Genomic DNA, 22,912 nt, shown 5'->3' with positions numbered 1-22,912 from the left:
CAATCTAATAAGTAAGCAAACATAGTATTAAGTTACTTTCCAAAAAATTAGGAGGTAAGAGGTACTGAAACTAAGACATACCAAATAAGTTGTATGACACAGCTTAAGGCTTTTCCAGATTAATTACAAAACACAAATTCACCTTTGGTGTGATTTTGTGGAAGTGCAACAAGATTTAAGTAGTGATGGAAAGTTTCCCTACATGAGTTAGACTTCAGTTCTATGCAGCATAATATCAATGATGTGGAGAATCTTTTGAGAATGATTCAGAAGGGATTCACACTATCATCTTACTTGTAGGACTTTGCCCTGATATTCTATAATTGATAACCAATCAGTAAAGCTTTCCTCTATTAATATAGATTGCACTAGGAATTATTTGCTGTTGAGTGTGTTGCGTGCTCTGTCAAAAGGTCTTCCAATATTGTTTACACTACAGGCTTTCTCAAAAGAAGGAATTAACTGACATCAATTAACAAGTCATGAATAAAGATTTTTCCTGCATTTTTACAGATTTCACAAGAGTGAAATAAAGTGAGAGCCTGGAGAAAATGCCCTCTCAAAATCTTTACGTTCATAGCATTTCTCAAAAGTGTAAATACTCTGGTGTTGAGCAAAGTATGAGTCATGAGTAATGGTGCTCCCATAATCTTTCCATTGATAAAGATTCTCACCACTGTGAATTTTCTGTTTAGCAAAATAAGAATGGTGACTAAAGATCTGGCCACTTTCCTTACATTTATAGGGTTCTGCATCAGTATGAATTTTCCTATGTCGTGTTAGTTGTGAACCCCAGATAAAAGATTTCCCACATTCTTTACATACGTAAGGTTCCTCACCAGTATGTATTCTCTGATGTCGTGTAAGTTGTGAACCCCAGAGAAAGGCTTTTCCACACTCTTCACATTCATATGATCTCTTTCCAGTATGGATTTTCTGATGTCGATTAAGTTCTGAACCACGAAAAAAGGTCTTTCCACATTCCTTACATTCATAGTTTCTCTCACCAGTATGAATTTTCTGATGTCGATTAAACTCTGAACCATGAATAAAGGTCTTTCCACATTCCTTACATTCATATGGTTTTCTCTCATTATGAATTTTCTCATGTTGAGCAAGGTATGAGGCCCATATAAAAGTCTTCCCACATTGCTTACATTCAAAAGGTTTCATACCAGTATGAATTCGCTGATGTCGAGCAAGGTGTGAACTCCAGATATAGGCTTTCCCACATTTCTCACATTCATAGGGTTTCCTACCAACATGAACGTTCTGATGTTGAGCAAGATTTGAACCACGAATAAAGGCTTTTCCACATTCTTTACATTCATGAGATTTCTCACCAGTATGAATTCTCTGATGTTGAGTTAGGTGTGAGCCACGAGTAAAAGCTTTCCCACACTCCTTACATTCATACGGTTTTTCACCAGTGTGAATTCTCTGATGTTTAGTAAGATGTGATCGCTGACTAAAGGCCTTCCTACAGTCATTACATTCATAGGGTTTTTCACCAGTATGAATTCTCTGATGTCGAGTAAGGTCTGAGCCACAACTAAAGGCCTTGCCACATTCCTTACATTCATAAGATTTCTCACCAGTATGAATACGCTTATGGACACTAAGTTGTGAATGAAATCTAAAGGCCTTCCCACATTCCTTACATTTAAAAGGTTTTTCACCAGTATGAATTCTCCTATGACCAGTAAGACTTGAGCGCAAACTAAAAGCCTTCCCACATTCTTTACATTCATATGTTTTCTTAGCAGTGCAATCTGTCTGATATTGAGTAAGTTCTGAATCAGGAAAAAAGGTCTTCTCACATTCCTTACCGTCACAAAATTTTCCACCAGTGTGAATTAATTGATGTTGAATACAGTTTGCGTCAGAACAAAATGTTTTCCTACACCCTTTAAATTCATTCAGTTTCTTTACTGTATTAAGTCTCTGAAGTAGATTAAAAGTTGTGTGCTGGTTAAATGTGGGAATTTTTTCACAGGTGAGTATCATCTGCTTAAAACATTCTTCCTGGTTTTCCTGTTGTGTTTCAAACTGACCTTTGCTTTCCCAATCACCTTTAAAACATAAACATTCAAGGCTATGTTTTTTACAAATTTCCATTATTTCCCATTGAGGTAATCCTCTGTCAAAAATGCCATTTTTTGGTGATGTCTTGGTCTTACACCTGGATTGCATGTCTGAAAAATAAGAAAACAAATTCATACTGGTTTACTGTTCAAAAAGAATTAAAATTTCCAATGTAGATATAAGAAGTAAATCCTAAAATAAATAGAGCAGGGACTTCCCTGGTGACGCAGTGGTTAAGAATCCACCTGCCAATGCAGGGGACACGGGTTTGATCCCTGGTCAGGGAAGATCCCACATGCCGAGGAGCAACTAAGCCCATGCACCACAACTACTCAGCCTGCGCTCTAGAGCCCACAACCACAACTACTGAGCCCATGTGCTGCAACTACTGAAGCCCGTGAGCCTAAAGCCCGTGCTCCGCAACAAGAGAGGCCACCACAATAAGAAGCTGTGCACCGCAACAAAGAGTAGCCCCCACTCGCCACAACTACAGAAAGCCCACGCACAGCAACAAAGCCCCAACGCAACCACAAAACATAAATAAGATAAAATAAAACAGAGCATATGAAATGTGAATGGCTTAACAAATTCTCAAATTCTGGGCAATATGAAAAAAGGGCAAGAAATAAATAGAAATTTAAAGGAAGTAAAAAAGCTGAGGCAGGTGATTAAATATATAAAGTTTTGCTCAGGGACTTCCCTGGCGGTGCAGTGGTTAAGAATCCACCTGCCAATGCAGGGGACGTGGGTTTGAGCCCTGTTCCGGGAAGATCCCACATGCTGCGGTGCAATTAAGCCCATGCACCACAACTACTGAGCTCACATGCCACAACTAGTGAAGCTCACGAGGCTAGAGCCCATGCTCCGCAACAAGAGAAGCCATTGCAATGAGAAGCCCGCGCACCGCAACAAAGGGTAGCCCCCGCTCACCACAACTAGAGAAAGCCCACGTGCAGCAACAAAGACCCAACACAGCCAAAAATAAATAATAAATAAAATTTAAAAATATATATATAAAGTTTTGTTCAGGTCAATTTCATCTGAGGAGTTCAACAACAACAACAAAATAAGTGCAGGTACTACCCCAATCATGGGATATCAATTTAAAGACTTAAGAATGTTTTACCCAGTATGGTAAATCAACACTTAGCACATGTTAGGTATTAAAAAAAATTCTGTAAAAAAAAAATACACTACACGTCAAAAAAAAGGCAAAGGGGGGCGGTTATAGGAGGGAGTAAAGGATAATATTACAAAAATCAGGGATCAGGAAGCACAACTGGCATCACGTGATAGCAATGTAATACACCTCATTGTCTAATCCCTTCCATCTCTACTGAAACGAATACACATAATTCCACATTACTTTCTGTACAGATAAGAGGAAACAAAAGCATATCCATGCTAGCTCAGAGAAGTGGAATCATACCTACTTACTCATTCTTCTATTTGCCTATGCACATTTAAATACTTTGCCCTGCTCATTTTCTCCACTGTGCTTATTAGTCAAGTCATATTTTGTCAGATGATCCCAACCAAGGTGTTTTTGTTTTATTTATTTCTTGAGTTTATAGTATTGCTCATCCATTCGATTTTATGCTTTTAAGCCCTTTCTCAAGTGACCTTTACCAAATCTCCATGGGATATCAAATTTATTGGTAAAATATTTTAGAAGAACAAAGCAAGAAAATACTACAACTGCTACTATTTGAATATGCTGAAGGGCTTATCCAATTTCTACTATTGAAATTGTACTGGGGGGGCTTGGGAGGGAGGCTCAAGAGGGAGGGGATATATGTATACACATAGCTGATTCACTTTGTTCTACAGCAGAAACTAACACAACATTGTAAAGCAATTATATTCCAATAAAAGAAAAAAAGAATTTGTACTGGTATTAGCATTTGGCTTAGAGACTGACAGAACATATGACATGTTCTCAAGGCTAAAGTAACAGAGATTGGTATCTAGGGTCTGTCTACAGGGGGCATCCTAAACATCTCTCATGATGAGTTATAACTGAAGGACCATAACCTAGGAATGTGGGTAAAACAGAGGTAGACCTACACAGGAACTACAGCTCAGTTTCGATTTATCCCAGTGACCAAGGAGGGCAACGGATTGAGATAACAATAAAAATGCTTCAGAACTTGGTAAAAGCAAACAGAAATTCTCTATAAAGGAAGATATCCTAGTGATTAGTTTCACATTTTGCAAACAGTGTCTGGCACGAAATTAAAGAAATAACCAGACAACATGAATATAGAAACTATAGAAACAATAGATAGCAGAAATGCATCTATAAAGATTCTAGATATTGGAGTTATGAGACAGAGTTTAAAAATAACTATGCTCAAGAAGCTAAAACATAAAATTGATCATTTCATCAGAGAACAAGAAACCAATATAGGTCAAAAGAAAAATTCTATGAGAAAAAGATTGGAAAAGTCATGAGAAGCATTATGACATAGAAGATTCAGTTAGGAGATTAAACACAAGTGTTAAGTGGAAACTTACACAGAGAAGAATGGAAGAAGCAGCAATATTTGAAAAGATAATGACTGAGAATCTTAAAAACAATGTCCATGAACAGGCATATGAATAAATAAATTATAGCATACCCATGAACAGAATACTACAGAGAAATAAAAAATAAACTATTGATACACACAACAACATAGATGAATCTGAAAATTATGCTAGCAAAAGAAAAAAGGCCAAAAAGTATACACTGTATAAGTCAATTTATATAAAATTCTAGAACATATAAACTAACTAGAGTTGCAGAGAGCAAGTTAGTGATTTCTTTGGGATGGAGGTGGAAGAAGGGATGGATAACAAAGGGACACAAGGAAATTTGGCAATGACTGAAGTATTTGTTGTCTTGATTATAGTGATAATTTCATGGATATATACACATGTCAAAACAGATCAAATTGTAACTTCAAATATGTGGAGTTTATTATTCTCCAATTATACTTCGATTAAGTTGTAAAATAAAAATTTTAGGACCAAAATAAAAGAAAACTAAAATCCTAAAGAAAACAAGTATCATTTTAGTCACTCTAACTAGGCACTAGTGTATTAGTGTTTTCTTTATGTGAATGCCCATTCACACTAAAAATAAAAAGTATTAAGCCAACAAGTGATACAGATAAATCAAGCACAGAGCAGACAGTTATCGAATAAATATGAGTAGCAAATCAGTAAACAACTCAGGGGAAATATTTGTCCTCACTAGAAATCAATAGCCTTTATCCTATTAAATTATTAGAAGGTTTTAATTAAAAATGACCCATTTTTAGTGAGGCTACACTGAAACTTATTTTGTTCCTGACCTCCATATGAACCAATGCCCTCCAATCCTTAAGAAAACACAAGGATTAATGTCCACAATATACAAAAGCATTCAAGTAGTAGCTACCTCTAGGATGCCCATGTGCTTACCATGAATCAGCTGTTTGCTTCCAAACCTGTTTATACCAACTGTTCCTGATATTTTATTTATATTTTTTAATAACATTATGTAAAGAAATATGAGAGAAAGGTTGTCTGTTTTCATGAAAACTAAGCTGAATGCTCTACAAAAACTCATTCAAGAAGGCTACAAATTTTATGTTAGTAGTTTAGAGACTCAAACATAAAGACTGGAAAAAATTAGGAGGGCAGCTCAAAATGAAAACATAGGAAGATTCTGAACTCACCTCCTCCCACAGACACATCAAATTTAGTTAAATACAGATAACCTCTGAAAAAGACCTGACACTTAACTGAAAAGCTCTTCCACAGCAAAGGATCAAAGGGCCACACTGAGACAGGCAGGAGAGGTAGAGAAATAGTCTTTCCAAAAACCCCACCCCTGGTGTGGCAACTCACAATTGGGAGGGATCTCACAAATACAGAGTTCCCTAAGAGGAGCAAAGGATTCAAGCCCCACATTAGACACCCCAAACCTTAGGGCCTACACTAGAGAGATGAGCCCTCAAAATGCTTGGCTTTGAAAACCAATGGGGCTTATGTCCAGGAAAACCAAAGGGCTATAGGAAATGGGGATTCTGCTCTTAAAGGGCTTGTGCACAGACTTATTCACCCCAAGACCCAGGGAAAAAGCAGAAATTTGCAAAGTGCCTAGACGATATATGGAGATCCTTTTGCTAATATTAAAGTACCTGCTGGGATCTGTTGTAACTGTCTCCAGGGATGGAGGTGCTGGCGGGTGCCACTTTACACTCTCCCTCTACTTTGCTAGCACCAGTGGGATGTGCTCCCCACAGTCCCACCCAAGCTGGTGACTGGGCTTGCCCCAGCCTGGTGTGTCCCCACAGCCACACCCAACCCATTGGGCAGTCTTGTCCCAGCCTGGTGCCCTCTGCAGCCCCACCCAACACAAATCGAGTCAACATGGGGGACGTCCACATACCCAAGCCCACATCCAAGGGGACATCCCTTGAATACCTGGCTCTGAGGGCCAGGGGGGGCTTGTGTTTCTGGGTTCCATGGGACTGAAACAATCAGAGAGTTCTTGGCAGGCTATTACCCCCAGGGTACTGCACAGACAGCAGACTGAAACACAGCCCCAGTTTTCCTATAACCACTCCCTCAAGACTGGGAGAGGTAGCTGTTTCACCTAATACATAGAAACAAAAAAAAAAGAGTCAAGCAAAATGAGGGTAAAAGAAATATGTTCCAAATGAAAAAGCAAAATAAAATCCCAGGAAAAATATCTTAATGAAATGAAGATAAGTAATTTATCTGATAAAGAGTTCAAAGTAATGGTCATAAAAATGCTGAGGAGCATCTGACCTTGGGAGAAGAATGAACACTGAGAGAACTTCAACAAAGATGGAAATATAAAAAAGTACCAAACAGAAGTAACAGAGTTGAAGAATACTGAACTGAAAAATAGACTAGAGGTGTTCAACATCAGACTAGATAAAACAGAAGAAAGGACTGGTGATTAGAAGACAGGGTAGTGAAACTCACCCAAACAGAGAGCAAAAAAAAAAAAAGTTTTTAAAACTGAAGATAGCTTGACAGACCTATGGGACAACATCAAGCAGAACAACATTCACATTATAGGAGTCCCAGGAGAAGAGAGAGAGAGAAAGAAAACTTATTTTGAAAAATAAGGTTGAAAACTTCCATAACCTGGGGAAGGAAACAGACATCCAGATCCAGGAACCCCAGAGAGTTCCAAACAAGATAAACTGAAAGACATCCACACCAAGATGCAATATAATTGAAATGTCAAAAATTAAAGATAATGAGAGAACTTTAAAAGCAGCAAGAGAAAACAATTTGTTACACACAAGGGAACCCCATAAGACAATCAGCAGATTTTTCAGCAGAAACTTTGCAGGCCAGAGGGAGTGGCATGATATATTCAAAATGCTAAAAGCAAAAAACTTACAGTCAAGAATACTCTACCTGGCAATGTTATCATTCAGAATTGAAGAAGAGATAAAGAGTTTACCAGACAAGCAAAGGCTAAAGGAGATCACTACAACTACACCAGCCTTATGAGAAATATTAAAGGGACTTTTGTAAGCTGGGAAAAGGGCACTAATTAGGACACTATAACATATGAAAAAAAACCTCACAGGTGAAGGTAATATCTAGTAAAGGTAGTGGACTAATCACTTATAAAGCTAACATAAAAGTTAAAAGACAAAAGTAATAAAAATAACTATAACTACAATAATTAGTAAAGGGATACACAAAATGAAAAGATGTAAAATATGAAATCAGAAACAAAATGTTGGAGGAGAGGAGTAAAAATGTAGAGTCTTAGAATTCATTTAGAGTCTTAGCATTCAACTTAACTTGCTATCAACTTAAAGTAGACTGTACATATACATACACACACACACACATGCACACACATGGTAACCACAAAGCAAAAATCTATAATAAACACAGAAAAGATGATGAGAATGGAATCTGAAAAAAAAAAACCACTAAAGAAATTCATCAAATCACAAGGGAAGAGAGCAAGAGAAGAAAGAGGAACCACAAAACAGCCAGAAAACAATTAACAAAATGGCAGTAAGTATATCCTATCTATAATTATTTTAAATGTAAATGAATTAAATTCATCATTCAAAAGACGTATAGTGGCTGAATGGATAAAAAAGAAGACCCATCTATATGCTGCCTACGAGAGTCTCACTTCAGGTGTAAGAATACACACACACTAAAAGTGAGGCGATGGAAAGAGTGTTCATGCAAAAGGAAACAACAACAACAAAAAAGCTGGAGGAGCTATACTTATTTCAGACATAATAGATTTTAAAAAAAAGACTATAATATAACACAAAGATGGGCATTGCATAATGATAAACAGGTCAATACAACAAGAAGATATAACACTTGTAGATATCTATGCAACCAACACTGGAGCACCAAAACATATAAAGCAAATATTATCAGACCTAAAGGGAGAAATTGACAGCAATACAATAATAGTAGGGGACTGTAATATCCCACTTACATCAATGGATAAATCATCCAGACAGAAAATCAATATGGAAACATGCGCCTTAAATGACACATTAAACCATATTAACTTAATAGATATATACAGAACATTCCTTCCAAAAGCAGCAGAGTATCCATTTTTTTCAAGTGCACATGGAACATTCTCCAGGATAGATCATATAGTATGCCACAAGTCTCAATAAATTTAAGAAGACTGAAATCGTATCAGCCATCTTTTCTGACCACAACAGTATAAAATGGGAAACAAATCACAAAAAGAAAACTGGAAAAATCACAAATATTTGGAGATTAAATAACATGCTCCTGAACAACCAATAGGTCAATGAAGAAATCAAAGGAGAAAACAAAAAATACCTTGAGACAAATGAAAATGGAAATACAACATACCAAAAGCAATGTCTTGCAGCAAAAGCAGTTTTAAGAGGGAAGTTCATAGTGATACAGGCCTACCTCAAGAAACAAAAATATCTCAAATGAACGATCTGACCTTACACCTAAAGGAACTAGAAAAAGAAGAACAACAAACTAAGCCCAAAGTTAGTAGAAGGAAGGAAATAAAAGATCACTAAAGAGACTAATAGAGACTAATTACTAACCCAGACTGAGACTAATAGTGAGACTAGTCTCACTAATAGAGACTAAAGAGATATTAGAGGGAGTTCCTTGGTGGCCTAGTGGTTAGGATTCTGGGCTTTCACTGCTGTGGTCCAGGTTCAAACCCTGGCTGGGGAACTGAGATCCTACAAGCCATGTAGTGCAGCCAAAAAAAAAAAAAAGATACTAGAAAAGATCAATGAAACTGAGAGCTGGTTCTTTAAAAAAATAAAATTGACAAACCTTTAGCTAGATTCACTAAGAAAAAAGGAGACAGGGCTCAAATAAATCAGAAATGAAAGAGAAGTTACAACTGATGACAAAGAAATACAGACGACCATAAGGGACTATTATGAACAATTATTCACCAACAAATTGGACAACCTAGAAGAAATGGATAAATTCCTAGAAACATACAATCTTCCAAGACTGAATCATGAAGAAATACAAATCAGAATAGACTGATTACTAGTAGTAAGGAAATTGAATCAGTAATCAAAAACCTACCAGCAAAACAAATCTCATAGACACAGAGAACAGAACTGTGGTTGCCAAAGGGGTGGGGGGGTTGGGGGAAATGGGCGAAGAGGGTCAAGAAGTACAAACCAGTAGTCATAACATAAAGTAGTCATGAGGATATAATGTAAAGCATGGTGGTTATAGTCAATAATATTATATGGCATATTTTGTGTATGGGGATAGAGGATATCTAGACTTATTGTAGTGGTCATTTCACAGTGTATACAAATATCGAATCATTATGTTGTATACCTGAAACCAATATAATGTTGTATGTCAATTACAGCTCAATAAAAAAATTTTTTTAAAGGTTGGGAAAAATAAAGCATCTACACTTTGCCTAAATTCCCACTCCCTTTAACAAAACAGAACCAAGAAATTAGGAGAATGAATTATTGGAATGGTTGATATAAGAAAGAATAGGCAGAACTGCAATTAGGGCGAACATGTCATGGCCCTCTACTAAAACATGGATAAAACAGTTATGGGTTATAAATAAATAGCACAGGTTATTTAAAGTATTCATATAATTTTGTATGATTTAAAATAACTTTTTTCAATGAAGTATCTTAAATTAGTTGGGCACATGATTTTCTAACTTTGAACCCTTTGGCTAAGGAATCTCATATCTGAAATATAAGTATCATCTAATGTGGAAAAATCCCAGGAATGACTGATGTGTAACAAGAGTGGTAACTTCAGTAGCAAGAAATACAGAACAACCTTAATATATAATAGTATAATACGTGAAAATAAACTAAAATTTAAAATATACGTGGTAGTGTTTAGGGAATAAAAATATGAGAGAAAATTGTATATACCTTATAGAACAAAGTAAGTTTTAAAAGCATTTATTTTGAAATAATTATAGATTCACAGAAATTTGCAAAGATACTCCAGAGAGTCTTGTGTACCCTCTGCCCAGTTCTGCCCAATGAATACATCTTACATAATTATACTACAATATAAAAATCATGAAATAAACATTGGCACAATATATGTGTATAGTTTTATGTCATTTCATCACATATGTGGATTCCTGTAATCACCACAATAATCAAGATACAGAAATAGTCCATCACCACAAAGATGTTCTCTCTCATGCTATCTCTTTATAGTCATAACCACCACCACTACTGCTCCCTGCCCATTCCTAACCCCTGGCAACCACTAATATGTTCTCAATCTCTAACTTTGTGATTTCCAGAATTTTGTATAAATGAATTCATATAGTATGTGAATGTTATATGTCAATTACGCTTTTGAGATTGGCATTTTTCATTCAGCATAACATCCTTGAGATTCATTCAAGTTTTTCCATGTATCAATAGCTCAGAAAAAGAACAATTTTAAAACATCAATATAGGTTCTGGAATTTAGAAACATGATTCCAATAAGGAAATAAAATTTATTTCCTTTCCTTGATATTTCCAATAAAAAAGAAGCTCCAAAAGTAAGTTATTTCAACCTGACTCCTGCCCATAACAGAAAATTCATCAATTACCATCTAGTTGCCAAATATAGCCCTTGCTTCCTTTTGACAGCCAGGACTTGTCTTTTATGACACTGTACTCTCTCCTCATTGTCTTCCAATAGCCCTAACCTCTCTCCTGCCATTTCCTCTTCACTGTAGCAAGAAACCATAAAAAAGCAGCCTATTAGGCCTTCTCTTAATGTAAAGCCTACTCTGCAGAAATTTATGAAAATGTTCCAGTCATAGGAAAGAATACCAAGTTTCTTAATTGATTACAGACTCTTTGTTAATCCTTCTTAACCTAAAATGAAATTATAAAATCAATAAATTTTGCTTAAAAGAAAGAGTTAACTAATGAAGAATATGCAGAAGCAAGGAGAAACTAGGCAAAATAAGAAAAATTCAAGAGATAGCAGGTAAAATGAAAAACAGGGTCAAAAATGTTTTTTTAGAGAGTGATGAAATTTACAAATATCGAAATGGAAAAAAAGAAATGGGAAGAAACTTAATCCAAACCATAGATAAACTGACCACTGGAGAAAAAGAATGGCATTTACATTTTCGTAACATGACAGAAAAATGAGAGCACTGAAATGGAGTGGTATTTGGAGTTGAAGAGGAGGTTCAGTTGGAAATTCATGTTGAAAAGGTTACTTTTATTTCTAGGTCTCAGGCCTTTATCCACAGGCTTTTGGCCTCTGAGAAGGAAATTCTAGACCAATATTACAGAGATGTTACTGACTCACTAAACAGCTGAGTGTTATCTGCAATGATGGCCTCCTTGTGCCTGCTCAGCCCTCACTCACCTGGGCAAGGTCCTCTTGTCTCATCCTTCAAAACCATCCAGGGCTCTTTCCCCTTCTCCAGTAAAGAGAACACATCTGGCTGATAAAGGCAAAGTCCTGATCAGAAAATAAGAAATAGGAAATTACCACGTGGTAAGGGTTCCTTAAGTCCCTTAGTTATTAGAAAGGGCAAGAAAAATGCATAAAGGATGGGGAAGATGGAGTTTCCCAATGATGATTATTGCCAAATTTATAAAGCACAAACCATTTTCCCAGAAATAGGTCAGAAATCCCCCTAGACACTTGAAAGGCAATCCAAAAGTTCACAATGTAGGAATCAGGAATTTCTGGGGTCAAATTCTGAATCTTACCCAGTGAGACCATGTTGCTGTAGTTCTCCAACATCACGTCTCTGTACAGAGCTCTCTGTTCCAAGTCCAGGCACTCCCACTCCTCTTGAGAGAAGTCTACAGCTACATCCCTGAACATCATCAACTGCTGAAATGACAAACCCAAACATCAACAGTGAAGTTAAAAGAAATCTTTTAGATGGATGGGGAAAAGATGGAAAAGGGCACTGCAGGAAGAGGTCCATACATTCAGCAAAAAACTGGAGTTGGCTGCCTGTAGTGTGGGGGGAAATGATATGGAAATTAGTGTCCCTGAAGCCAAGTGCCTATATGCTCTTAAAATCTCCTGTTGCTCAGTCACAACATTGTTATGGCCTTCCTGTAACAAACATCAAGACAACAGGATGGCAGCCCAGAATAACAGATGTCATATGAGTTCTTTGTTGATACCACCAAGAGGCTATAACAGCCTGGAATAATCAACTCCAGATTTACTATGTGAGAATAGTTTTCTTTTTTTCTTTCAGCTTCTTTTACTTGAATTTTCTATTAGTTGAAGTTGAAAGGATTCTTAAGAGATACACTCTCTAACTGAATACCATTTTCTGTGGAGAATGTATAAAATCTCTAGGCTGTCAGCTGACTATCAGCGCATGTCTTGTTAATGATATTACTCTCTCATTGATATCCTGGCAAAATCCCAGATCTCTCTGAACTCAACCTCCTCTTACATTCTCTATCTAAAAGCATGACAAAGTGCCACTACTAAAATGAATACCAACTAACACCAATTCCCATCTTTCTTAATTGAAACACCCCATTATATAGAGTAAATAAAAGCTTTCATGCAGTGGGTCCCTTTTAGTCACACAATTCCACCTTGTTGAGCCACAGTTTTGATTTTTAAAAGTCTCTACTATTCCTTTAAACAATATCTTTTCCTTCAGTGCTCTGCCAAAGTATTAGGTCACAGGAGGTACTGAATGCCATGTTGGAGAGAAGAGGGACATCTAGGGAAGGCACCGAACTGTTTCACAACTATCACTTAACACGCTGAATAGTGACTCAGGTAAGCAGTTTAAGGATAAGGAATAAACATATTGACATGATGTGGTATAAATGGTTATATTTTTGGAGAAGAAATTCCAACTCACATGGGCCATAACTTAAAATTCCAAGAGTTGCTCAGTCTTCTAGATTCCTCTCACGGTGAAGCAGTCTTGAGAAAGCAGAGCTAGAGGGAAGGAATAATGAGAGATCAGGCTTTCCTCAGAGCTTTCAAATGGAGTAAGAATACCATCTTATTCCTTGAAGGAAGGTCAGAGGGAATCTGCAGAAATCCTGGCCCTATCCAAAACCCAAGAGACTCAAATACAGCAGGATGAAGTTTCAGTCCAATCAGTAATGCTAAATCATGACATGGATCAGGATATTCGGGATATGAGATAAGGCCATTCTGACTTGCTCTGAATAACCCCTTTAACAATAAGGACCCAAAGTTAGACATCCCCAGGGAAACTCTCCAATCTGGAAGCCCAGTGCATTTGCCCAGGGCCCTCCTGTGTACTTCCCTGTACGACAGTGGCCTTTCATCTATCTCCTCTATGTCCCACAAAGTGTATAATACTTACTAACTCATTTTCATCTAAAGCACTCATACCACAAAACTAAGGGCAACCATAAACAAAATGAAAAGATAACCTACAGAATGGGAAAAAATATTTGCAAACAATGCAACCGACAAGAGATTAATCTCCAAAATATACGAACAACTCATACAGCTCAATATCAAAAAAACAAACAACCCAATCAAAAAATGGGCAGAAGCTCTAAATAGACACTTCTCCAAAGAAGACATAAGAAACATTCATTCCTATGAGGAGTAGACTACACCCTGAATGAGTGTATGTGAGCAGGAATGCTATGAAAAGGTGATTGATGGTGGAGGTGGTAAAAGGAGGCATAGAGATGTCAGGGGGATTTAAGATGGCAAAACACATAGGCTGTATTCTTTTATTTTTTAAGCAGTTTTACTGACATATAATTCATATACTCTACAATTAATGCATTTAAAGTGAGCAATTTTTTTTTAGCAAATTAACATGTGCAACCACCACAAGTCAATTTTAGAATATTTTCATCACCTCAAAAAGAAATCCTGTATCCTTTAGCTATTACTCCCTGTCCCCTCAACCCCCTACACTCTCCCTCCACCTCTCCCTCAACCCTAAGTAACCACTAATCTACTTTCTATCTCTACAGATTTCCTGTTCTGGATTTTCATAAGAATGGAATAATATAGTATGTGAACTTATTGTGACTGGTTGTCAAAATTGTGAAAACATTTAGTATAAAGTTTTCAAGGTTCATCCAAATTGTAGCATGTATCAGTATTTCACTCCTGAAATACTGGCTGAATAATATTCCACTGTATGGACAGACAACATTTTGTTTACCCATTCATCTGTTAATGGACATTTGGATTGTTTCCACCTTCTGGCTACTATAAATAATGCTGCTATGATCATTTATGTACAAGTGTTTGCTTAATACCTGTTTTGTCATTTTCAGAGTATGAGTTTCACCTTCAGTTGTCAAATTTATTCCTAAACATTTTATTTGTTTTGGTGCTACTGTGAATGGAACTGCTTTCTTAATTTCATTTTTGGATTGTTCATTCCAAGTGTATAATATACAATTGATTTTATTTATTGATCTTGTATCCTGAAACTTTGTTAAACTTATTTATTAGTTCTAACAGTGTTTTGGGGAATGTATTCCTTAGAATTTTCTATATAAAAGATCATGTTATCTGCAGATAGAGATGGTTTTACTTCTTTTCCAACCCAGATGCTTTTTCTTTTTCTTGTCTAATTGCCCTGGCTAAAACTTCCAGTACAATATTGAATAAAAGTGGCAAAGGCAGACATTCTTGTCTTATTACTGATCTTAGGGGAAAAGCATTCAGACATTCACCATTAATAGTTGTAGGATTTTTATAGATAACCTATACGAGATTGAGGAAATTCCCTTTTATTCCTAGTTTATAGTGTTTTTATAATGAAAGGGTATTGGCTTTTGTCAAATGCTTTTTTGGTGTCTACTAAAATGATCATGTAATTTTTGTTTTTTATTCTATTGATATGATGCATTACATTAATTGATTTTTGGATGTTCAGATAACCTTGCATTCCTGGGACACAGTCCACTTGGACATGTTGCATAATTCATTTCATATGTTGCTGGATTTGGTTTGTTAGCATTTTGTTGAGGATTTTTGTATCATATTTTTATGAGATAAGCTTTGTTTGGTTTTGGTATCAGGGTAATACTAGCCTCATTGAATGAATTGGGAGCTTGACTGTATTCTTTAATTGCAGAAAAGAAGACACTGTGGCTCTCAGAGCTGACAGTAGGGGTCTTCCTGAACCAGGTTAGGTTCTGAACAACAAAGAAGGCCTGGATATTCACAGGGGTTATCTTTTAAAGAAACTGTCTTCTATTGTAGTAACAGAGGAAGGAACTCTTGAGCAGAAGAACCTAAAAAACTACCTTTGCCCCGTTCACCTTTTCATAGGAAAGTGCCAGTGACAGGTATACCAAAAAAAAAAAAAAAAAAAATCACACTCCAAAAACAAAATTAGAAACACCGTGTCCAAAGATATTGTTAGATACAAGTTTGAAAAGAGTGTCCAAAGTCCCCATGTATAAAGAAAACTCACTAAAAATTTCAGAGAAGATTAAAATTATTACCCAACATTCCAATATGAATTTTTAAAAGTTATGATACAATCACAGCTCAGAAGCAAGACTACATGCACAAATGGTACAATGATCTCAGGAAAGGGGAGTAAGTGATAGGCAGACCACATATGAAAGCTAGTACAATTCAAGAATGAAAGAGAACCACTTCATAGGCAAAACCACTTTAGAAATGAAGAATAATTACAAAGAGCACAACATATGACAAATACTACAGAAAGTACAGCATGGAACAAAAAATATAAAAGTTAGCAAATGGGGCTTCCCTGGTGGCGCAGTGGTTAAAAATCCACCTTCTAATGCAGGGGACACGGATTTGAGCCCTGGTCCGGGAAGATCCTACATGCCGCGGAGCAACTAAGCCCGTGTGCCACAACTACTGAGCCTGCGCTCTAGACCCCGTAAACCACGACTACTGAGTCCGTGTGCCACAACTACTGAGCCTGCACTCTAGAGCCCGTGCTCTGCAACAAGAGAAGCCACCGCAATGAGAAGCCCACGCACCGCAACAAAGAGTAGCCCCGCTCTCCGCAACTAGGGAAAGCCCACGCACAGCAACGAAGACCCAATGCAGCCAAAAATAAATAAATAAAATAAATTAAAAAAAAAAAGTTAGCAAATGGAACAAAATGAAACAAAGAGGTGATAATTATTATAAGAAAAAAATGAAAGCCAGAAGTGGTCCAACTTGCTGGACAGCCGCATGTAAATCAATGAAGTTAGAACACACGTTCACATCATACACAAAAGTAAATCCAAAATGGCTTAAAGACTTAAATATAAGACAAGACATCATAAAACTCCTAGAAGAGAACATAGGCAAAACATTCTCTGACATAAATCATACCAATGTTTTCTTAGGTCAGTCTCCCAAGTCAGTAGAAATAAAAGCAAAAATAAACAAACGGGACCCAATCAAACTTATAAGCTTTTGCACAGCAAAGGAAACCATACACAAAACGAAAAGACAACCTACAGATTGGGAGAAAATATTTGCAAATGATGCGACCAACAAGGGCTTAATTTCCAAAATATACAAACTTCTCATACAATTCAATAACAACAACAAACCAACCCAATCAAAAAATGGGCAGAAGACCTAAATAGACATTTCTCCAGAGAAGACATACAGATAGCCAATAGGCACATGAAAAGATTCTCATCATCGCTAATTATTAGAGAAATGCGAATCAAAACTACAATGAGGTATCACCTAACACCAGTCAGAATGGCCATCATTAAAATCCACGAATCATAAATGCTGGAGAGGGTGTGGAGAAAAGGGAACCCTCTTACACTGTTGGTGGGAATGTAAGTTGGTGCAGCCACTATGGAAAATAGAATGGAGGTTCCTCAAAAAACTAAAAATAGAGTTGCCATATGATCCTGCAACCCCCACTCCTGGGCACATGCCCAGACAAAACTATAATTTGAAAAGATACATGCACCCCTATGTTCACAGCAACACTATTTACAATAGCCAAGACATGGAAACAACCTAAATGTCCATCAACAGATGAATGGATAAAGAAGATGTGGTAAATATATACAATGGAATACTACTCAGCCATTAAGAAGAATGAAATAATGCCATTTGCCGCAACATGGATGGACCTAGAGATTATCACACCAAGTGAAGTAAGTCAGAAAGAGAAAGACAAATACCACATGATATCACTTATATGTGGGATCTAAAATACGACACAAATGAACATATCTACAAAACAGAAACAGACTCACAGACATAGAGAACAGACTTGTGGTTGCCAATGGGGGTGGGTGAGAGAGGATAGAATTGAGAGTTTGAGATTAGCAGATGCAAACTATTATATATCGGATGGATAAACAAGGACCTACTGCATTGCACAGGGAACTACATTCAGTATCCCATGATACTACCAAATGTAAAATAGATAGCTAGTGGGAAGCAGCTGCGTCACACAGGGAGATCAGCTCAGTGCTCTGTGACCATCTAGAGGGGTGGGATAGGGAGGGTGGGCGGGAGACGCAAGAAGGAGGGGATATGGGGATATATGTATACTTACAGCTGATTCACTTTTTGTTATACAGCAGAAACTAACACAACATTGTAAAGCAATTATACTCCAATAAAGATGTTAAAAAAATATCCTGTGATAAACCATAATGCAAAAGAATATGAAAAAGTATATATATATATATGTATAACTGAGTCACCTTGCTGTACAGCAGAAATTAACACAACATTGTAAATCAACTATACTTCAATAAAATTAATTTTAAAAAAAAAAAGGGATCCAACTTGCAACTAAGCAGAGCCTCTAGAGATGAAATCCAAATCAAGAAGAGAATATTAAAAACTACATTTTTAAGAATAATTTTCTGAAATAATGCATGAATATGCATAATGAAAATACACACTATATTGCTGGAGAAAATGACTCAAATTGTCTGTACCAAAACATTTCCTAATAAAATTATTAGACTAAAATCCATGCGGAATCAAGATAAAAATATCAAGTCACCTATAAGAAAAAGGAAATTCAGTTGTCATTAGACTGCTAAATTCAGTGCCCCAAATAGTGAGGTAGCTCCTACAATATACTTGTGGAAAAACAAATGAGGGAGTCAAAGAATTGACATGCAGCCAAGCTGTCCTTCAGGTACAAGGGACATAAAGAGTTCTAAATGTCTGTCAACTGTATGACAACTGTTGAATGGACAAATATAGTTGGTATATTCATGCACTGGAATACTAGTGCATTTAGCAATGCAAACAGTAAGCTATATTTACATACAATATGGATGAATCTCATAAACATAATGTTGCACAAAAGAAGCCAAAAGGTTATATACTATATGACTCCACTTACACATAAGTTCAAAAACAGATGAAACTGATGCATGGTGGTTACTTTGGGGAAGCTACTGACTGAACAGGAGCACAAGAGGGACTTCTGGAATGCAGGCAATGGTTTATTTCTTGATCTGGCTGCTTATTACATGGGTGTTCCCTTTGTGGTAACTCAAGGTGTACAATTTTGATTGTATTGGTTGTTTGTATCATCATGTATACACTTGTCTCTATATATGGTAAACTTCAAAAAAGGTTTATTTTACAAATTATGGAGAAATATATACAAGGCAAAATGCAAACAAACAAATAAGCAAGGGCCATGATCTTGAGGATGCTAAAATACTAAAGTCTACCATTCACAATAAACATATAACAATTATGAATATCTATATACCAACTAACAGCAGGAAGTTTCATGAAGCAGAAGTTACAGGTTGTACAAGATAAAATTTCATTAATAATAGAGAATTTTAACACATTTCTCTCAATCCAAGATAAACCAAGTGCAAAACAAATAACTATAGACTGACCATATGTTAGATCACAAAGAAAAATTCATTAAATTCCAATGTTAAAAAATATCACAATGCAGCAAAACTGTAAATTACAAGAGGGGGCCTATGTGCTTTACCTCAAGTCCTAAATTTTATCAATAGGGATTGAGTTCCCCTCATGTCACACAGTTCAAAACCCTTCCACAGAGCTGAGGCTAAGAAACTATACGACTATATTAGTTTTCTACTACTGAGTAACAAATTATAAATGCAGTGGCTTAAAACAATACAACTTTATTATCTTACTGTTAGGTAAAAGTCTGACATGGTTCTCACTGGGCTAAGAGCATGGTGTCGGCAGGGCTGTGTTCCTTTCTGCAGGCTCTAGGAGAGAATTTCCTTACATTATCCAGTTCCTAGAGGCCATCAACACTCCTTGGCTCAAGGCTACCTTCCTTTATCTAACTAGCAACTTTGCATCTCTCTGACCACTGTTCTGTGATCACATCTCCCTCTGACTCTAAACTCAGCTGGAAAAGATTTACTGACTTTAAGGACCCAGGTGATTAGTTTGGGCCCAACTGGATAATCTAGGATAATCTCCTCACTTCGAGGTCCTTAACTTAATCCCATTTGCAAAGTTCCTTTTGCCTTGTAAGGTAACACATTCACAGGTGTCCAGACATCCTTGCAGGGGCATTACTCTGCCTACCCCAACCACTCTTAAATGTTCCATCCTCAGCTTCCCTCTTTCGGAGGGAATTCTCAAAAGTCCACCTTTCTAGCCCAACACTACCTCTCCAACACTGCTGTGAATCCAACCAGAATAAGCATCAGTATCCCCTGCATCCACGTTTATGTGCATCATAAAAAGCCCTAGGCTCCTTGATCATTTCTCTTTTCAGACACTCTACTCCCCATCAGTTGGATGTCCCATTTTCTCACCCCTCCTCAACTCCTGGCACTTTCCTCTATGCCCTCTGGAATTCACAGTCATAAACCCCTCTTTTAACCTCAACCACCTCCCTGAACACTCCCTTCACCTTTGGATCTAACAGAAACCTGGCTCTCTCCAGAGGACTCTTGCAGCCCTCTCTACGTTTTTTTTTCCCCCTACAGCCTCTTGCCACTGGGTCTGGAAGTGGGGCAGGTGTCCTCCTTGTTCTTATTACTCTCAGAGTTTTTTCTCCCTTCGTCCTCCACAAAAGCTCTACCTTTGAATTTCATGCCAAGAGATCATATATAACTCACCACACCTCACTGTTGCTGACATCCACCAAACACTGTATATTTCTTTCCCCTTGTTTTTTCAAAACTTGAGCTCCTGGCTCACTCGCTGCAACGCTACTACCCTTCTTTTATTCTTGCAATTTCAGTACACACCACACAGATGAGCCTGGCTTACTCACACTTACCTGTACTTCTTTTCCTTCTCTCATGGCTCATTCCCACCAGCATACTGATAGGTTACTTCTCCCACACCAGCTGCTGTTCCATTTTCATATTTACAGAAAAACTCTTCGAATATGTGGTCTACACTGTCTCCTATTCCTCTCCCCTCATTCTACATTACCCTACTCCAATCCAACTAATAGCCCCACAGAAACTGCTCTCCACACATTCACTAATGACTGTGAATGTTCCTAAACGCAACGCTCAATTCTTTCTCTCTGGCCCCACAGTTGCTGCTACCATATTTATACACACGGTCACGCACATGGTGACGCAGTCACAATCATATACATGCACAGTCACACCTAAATTACAATCACATACTGCTCCCGTCACCATCGCACCGTCCACACACACACATACCTCTACGGTTCCCGTGCGATCACTCCACACCTTGCTTCTTTATCAATTTCACACAAGCACCCAAGGTTCCCTGTCGCGATGGCTAGCGCGCGCGGACACGCATACTCAACTCCCCACCGTCTTCCTTCCCACACCTGCTGGCTGGTAAAGCCTCAGACTCCGAAAATGTTAGCCCCTCACTGCCCTCCCCCGCGGCCTCGGCCTCTCAGGGGTCAGTCCGCTTCCGGGTCTTAGACTCACTCGACTTTGCGGTTCCCTCAAGCTGTGGATGTTCCTCAGGGACTCGCGCACGACCCCTGCTATGGTCCTGAAAGGGCCGGTGTGCGGACAGAACTTTGCCTCGGATACGGCGGACACTGGGAAATGTAGTCTGGAGCCGGGACAACCTTTTAGAGCCCAGAGCCCAGTGGTCTCAATTCACAGGCCTCGGTCTTGGACCCTATCACTTCGCTCGGCAAAGACCATTGTCCTCACACCGCTCTATCTTTGGCAAAGCGAATTCCAAAGATATTCCAGGCCGCGTTTAGAACGCAAGTCTCAACTGACGACTCCACGCTACTCTTCCTCCGCAGATGGCCCTCTCTGGGAACTTGGACCATAAGCCAACTCGGTCTTTCGACGGGAAATAGCCGTGAACGCGATGGCCCCTGGGAAATGTAGTCCAGAGCCGTGGAAAATACCTCTGGAAGGAGCGTGTAATTCTTTTCTTTGCAAGCTCGCCGCCTGGGCATGTGACACATATGATGTGGCAGGAAGGTCTTGAGTCTCGGCCTGGCCGGGTGGATACTTCTTATCCCACAAGCCCCGGCTTGAGGGTAGGATAAAGGGGAGGATCCATGGGGCACCACTAGGGAGAAGGGGAGGGGTGTCCCCTGTCTGTGAAGCCACTGGAGCTCCTCCTTGAACCCAGGTGTAATATCCTTCACATCAGCAGACAAATACCTTATTCCAATTACCCTTAAAGTGGTTTAAATTAATGTTCATGGTTACATTAGTATTGTGTAAATGTTATTCATGTCTGAGCCATTCTTTTTACTGAAGTTAATACTTGCCAGCTTTTCTCATTTGCGTCCTTTCCTATGTGCTTGTCATTTAGATGTATATCTAAACTTTCTGATGGAGGAGTACTTTTTTCAATATTTTCAAAATCATCAGGTAACCTTTAAATATTTTTTCTTTAAATTTTTTTTATTGTGAAATAGAAAACACCTGAAGAAAACTGCATAGAATGTGTAAGTTCAGTGTAACGCCATACAAGGGAAGAAACAGTACATTGTTGTGCTCCAAGGACAAAGAACAAGATAAACTCAAAGGGCCAACATTGCCGGAACAAAGAGTTACAGGACTCTTATCACTCTGTCCCACTGCGACCATTACAATGTCCCAGAGCCCTCCCAAGCAGCATGCCCTGTCCCTTTCCCATCCCATATAAGGAAAGATATTTGTCCCGTTCTTCTCACGCTCTGCCCACTGAAAGTATACATACCCTGCCCAATCAGCAGATGACTCGCAGGTTCCTTTGTTCCCTGGCTATAAAAACAGACCAGTAACCCTTGCTCGGGGTCGACTCTCCCTGGCTATCAGGAAGTCGGCCCGCTGTTCTGGCAGCGCCCCTTCCCTCTAAAAAATTCTATCTTCTTTTCATTCTGCCTTGTGTCTGGAAATACTTTTCCAACCTGCGTTCGTACCATGACAATTGT

At 38.0% G+C, this 22,912-nt stretch overlaps 1 protein-coding gene across 1 annotated transcript; it reads right to left on the bottom strand.

Annotated features, from left to right (window-relative positions):
* Positions 1-302: 302 nt before the first annotated feature.
* On the bottom strand, positions 303-21,769 carry LOC133078896 (zinc finger protein 790). Its single transcript, XM_061174099.1, has 5 exons — positions 21,453-21,769; positions 13,460-13,539; positions 12,327-12,450; positions 11,977-12,072; positions 303-2,195 (listed from the first exon to the last, which is right to left on the bottom strand). Exons 2-5 carry the CDS (start codon positions 13,466-13,468, stop codon positions 517-519), a joined length of 1,908 nt encoding a protein of 635 aa, XP_061030082.1. The 5' UTR covers positions 13,469-13,539; positions 21,453-21,769; the 3' UTR covers positions 303-516.
* Between the last annotated feature and the right edge of the window lie 1,143 nt (positions 21,770-22,912).

Source organism: Eubalaena glacialis, chromosome 18 (genome assembly GCF_028564815.1).
Source record: "Eubalaena glacialis isolate mEubGla1 chromosome 18, mEubGla1.1.hap2.+ XY, whole genome shotgun sequence".
Taxonomy (NCBI): Eukaryota; Metazoa; Chordata; class Mammalia; order Artiodactyla; family Balaenidae; genus Eubalaena; species Eubalaena glacialis.
This window is presented reverse-complemented; position numbering and strand designations above follow the sequence as displayed.

What these genes read in the sequence shown, in the direction of transcription:
- LOC133078896 (XM_061174099.1), bottom strand. An exon ending in CAGCAACATGGTCTCACTGG is followed by an intron (nt 12,073 to 12,326) that starts GTAAGATTCAGA and finishes TTTTCTGATCAG; the next exon opens with GACTTTGCCTTTATCAGCCA. An exon ending in GACAAGAGGACCTTGCCCAG is followed by an intron (nt 2,196 to 11,976) that starts GTGAGTGAGGGC and finishes CTTATTTTTCAG; the next exon opens with ACATGCAATCCAGGTGTAAG.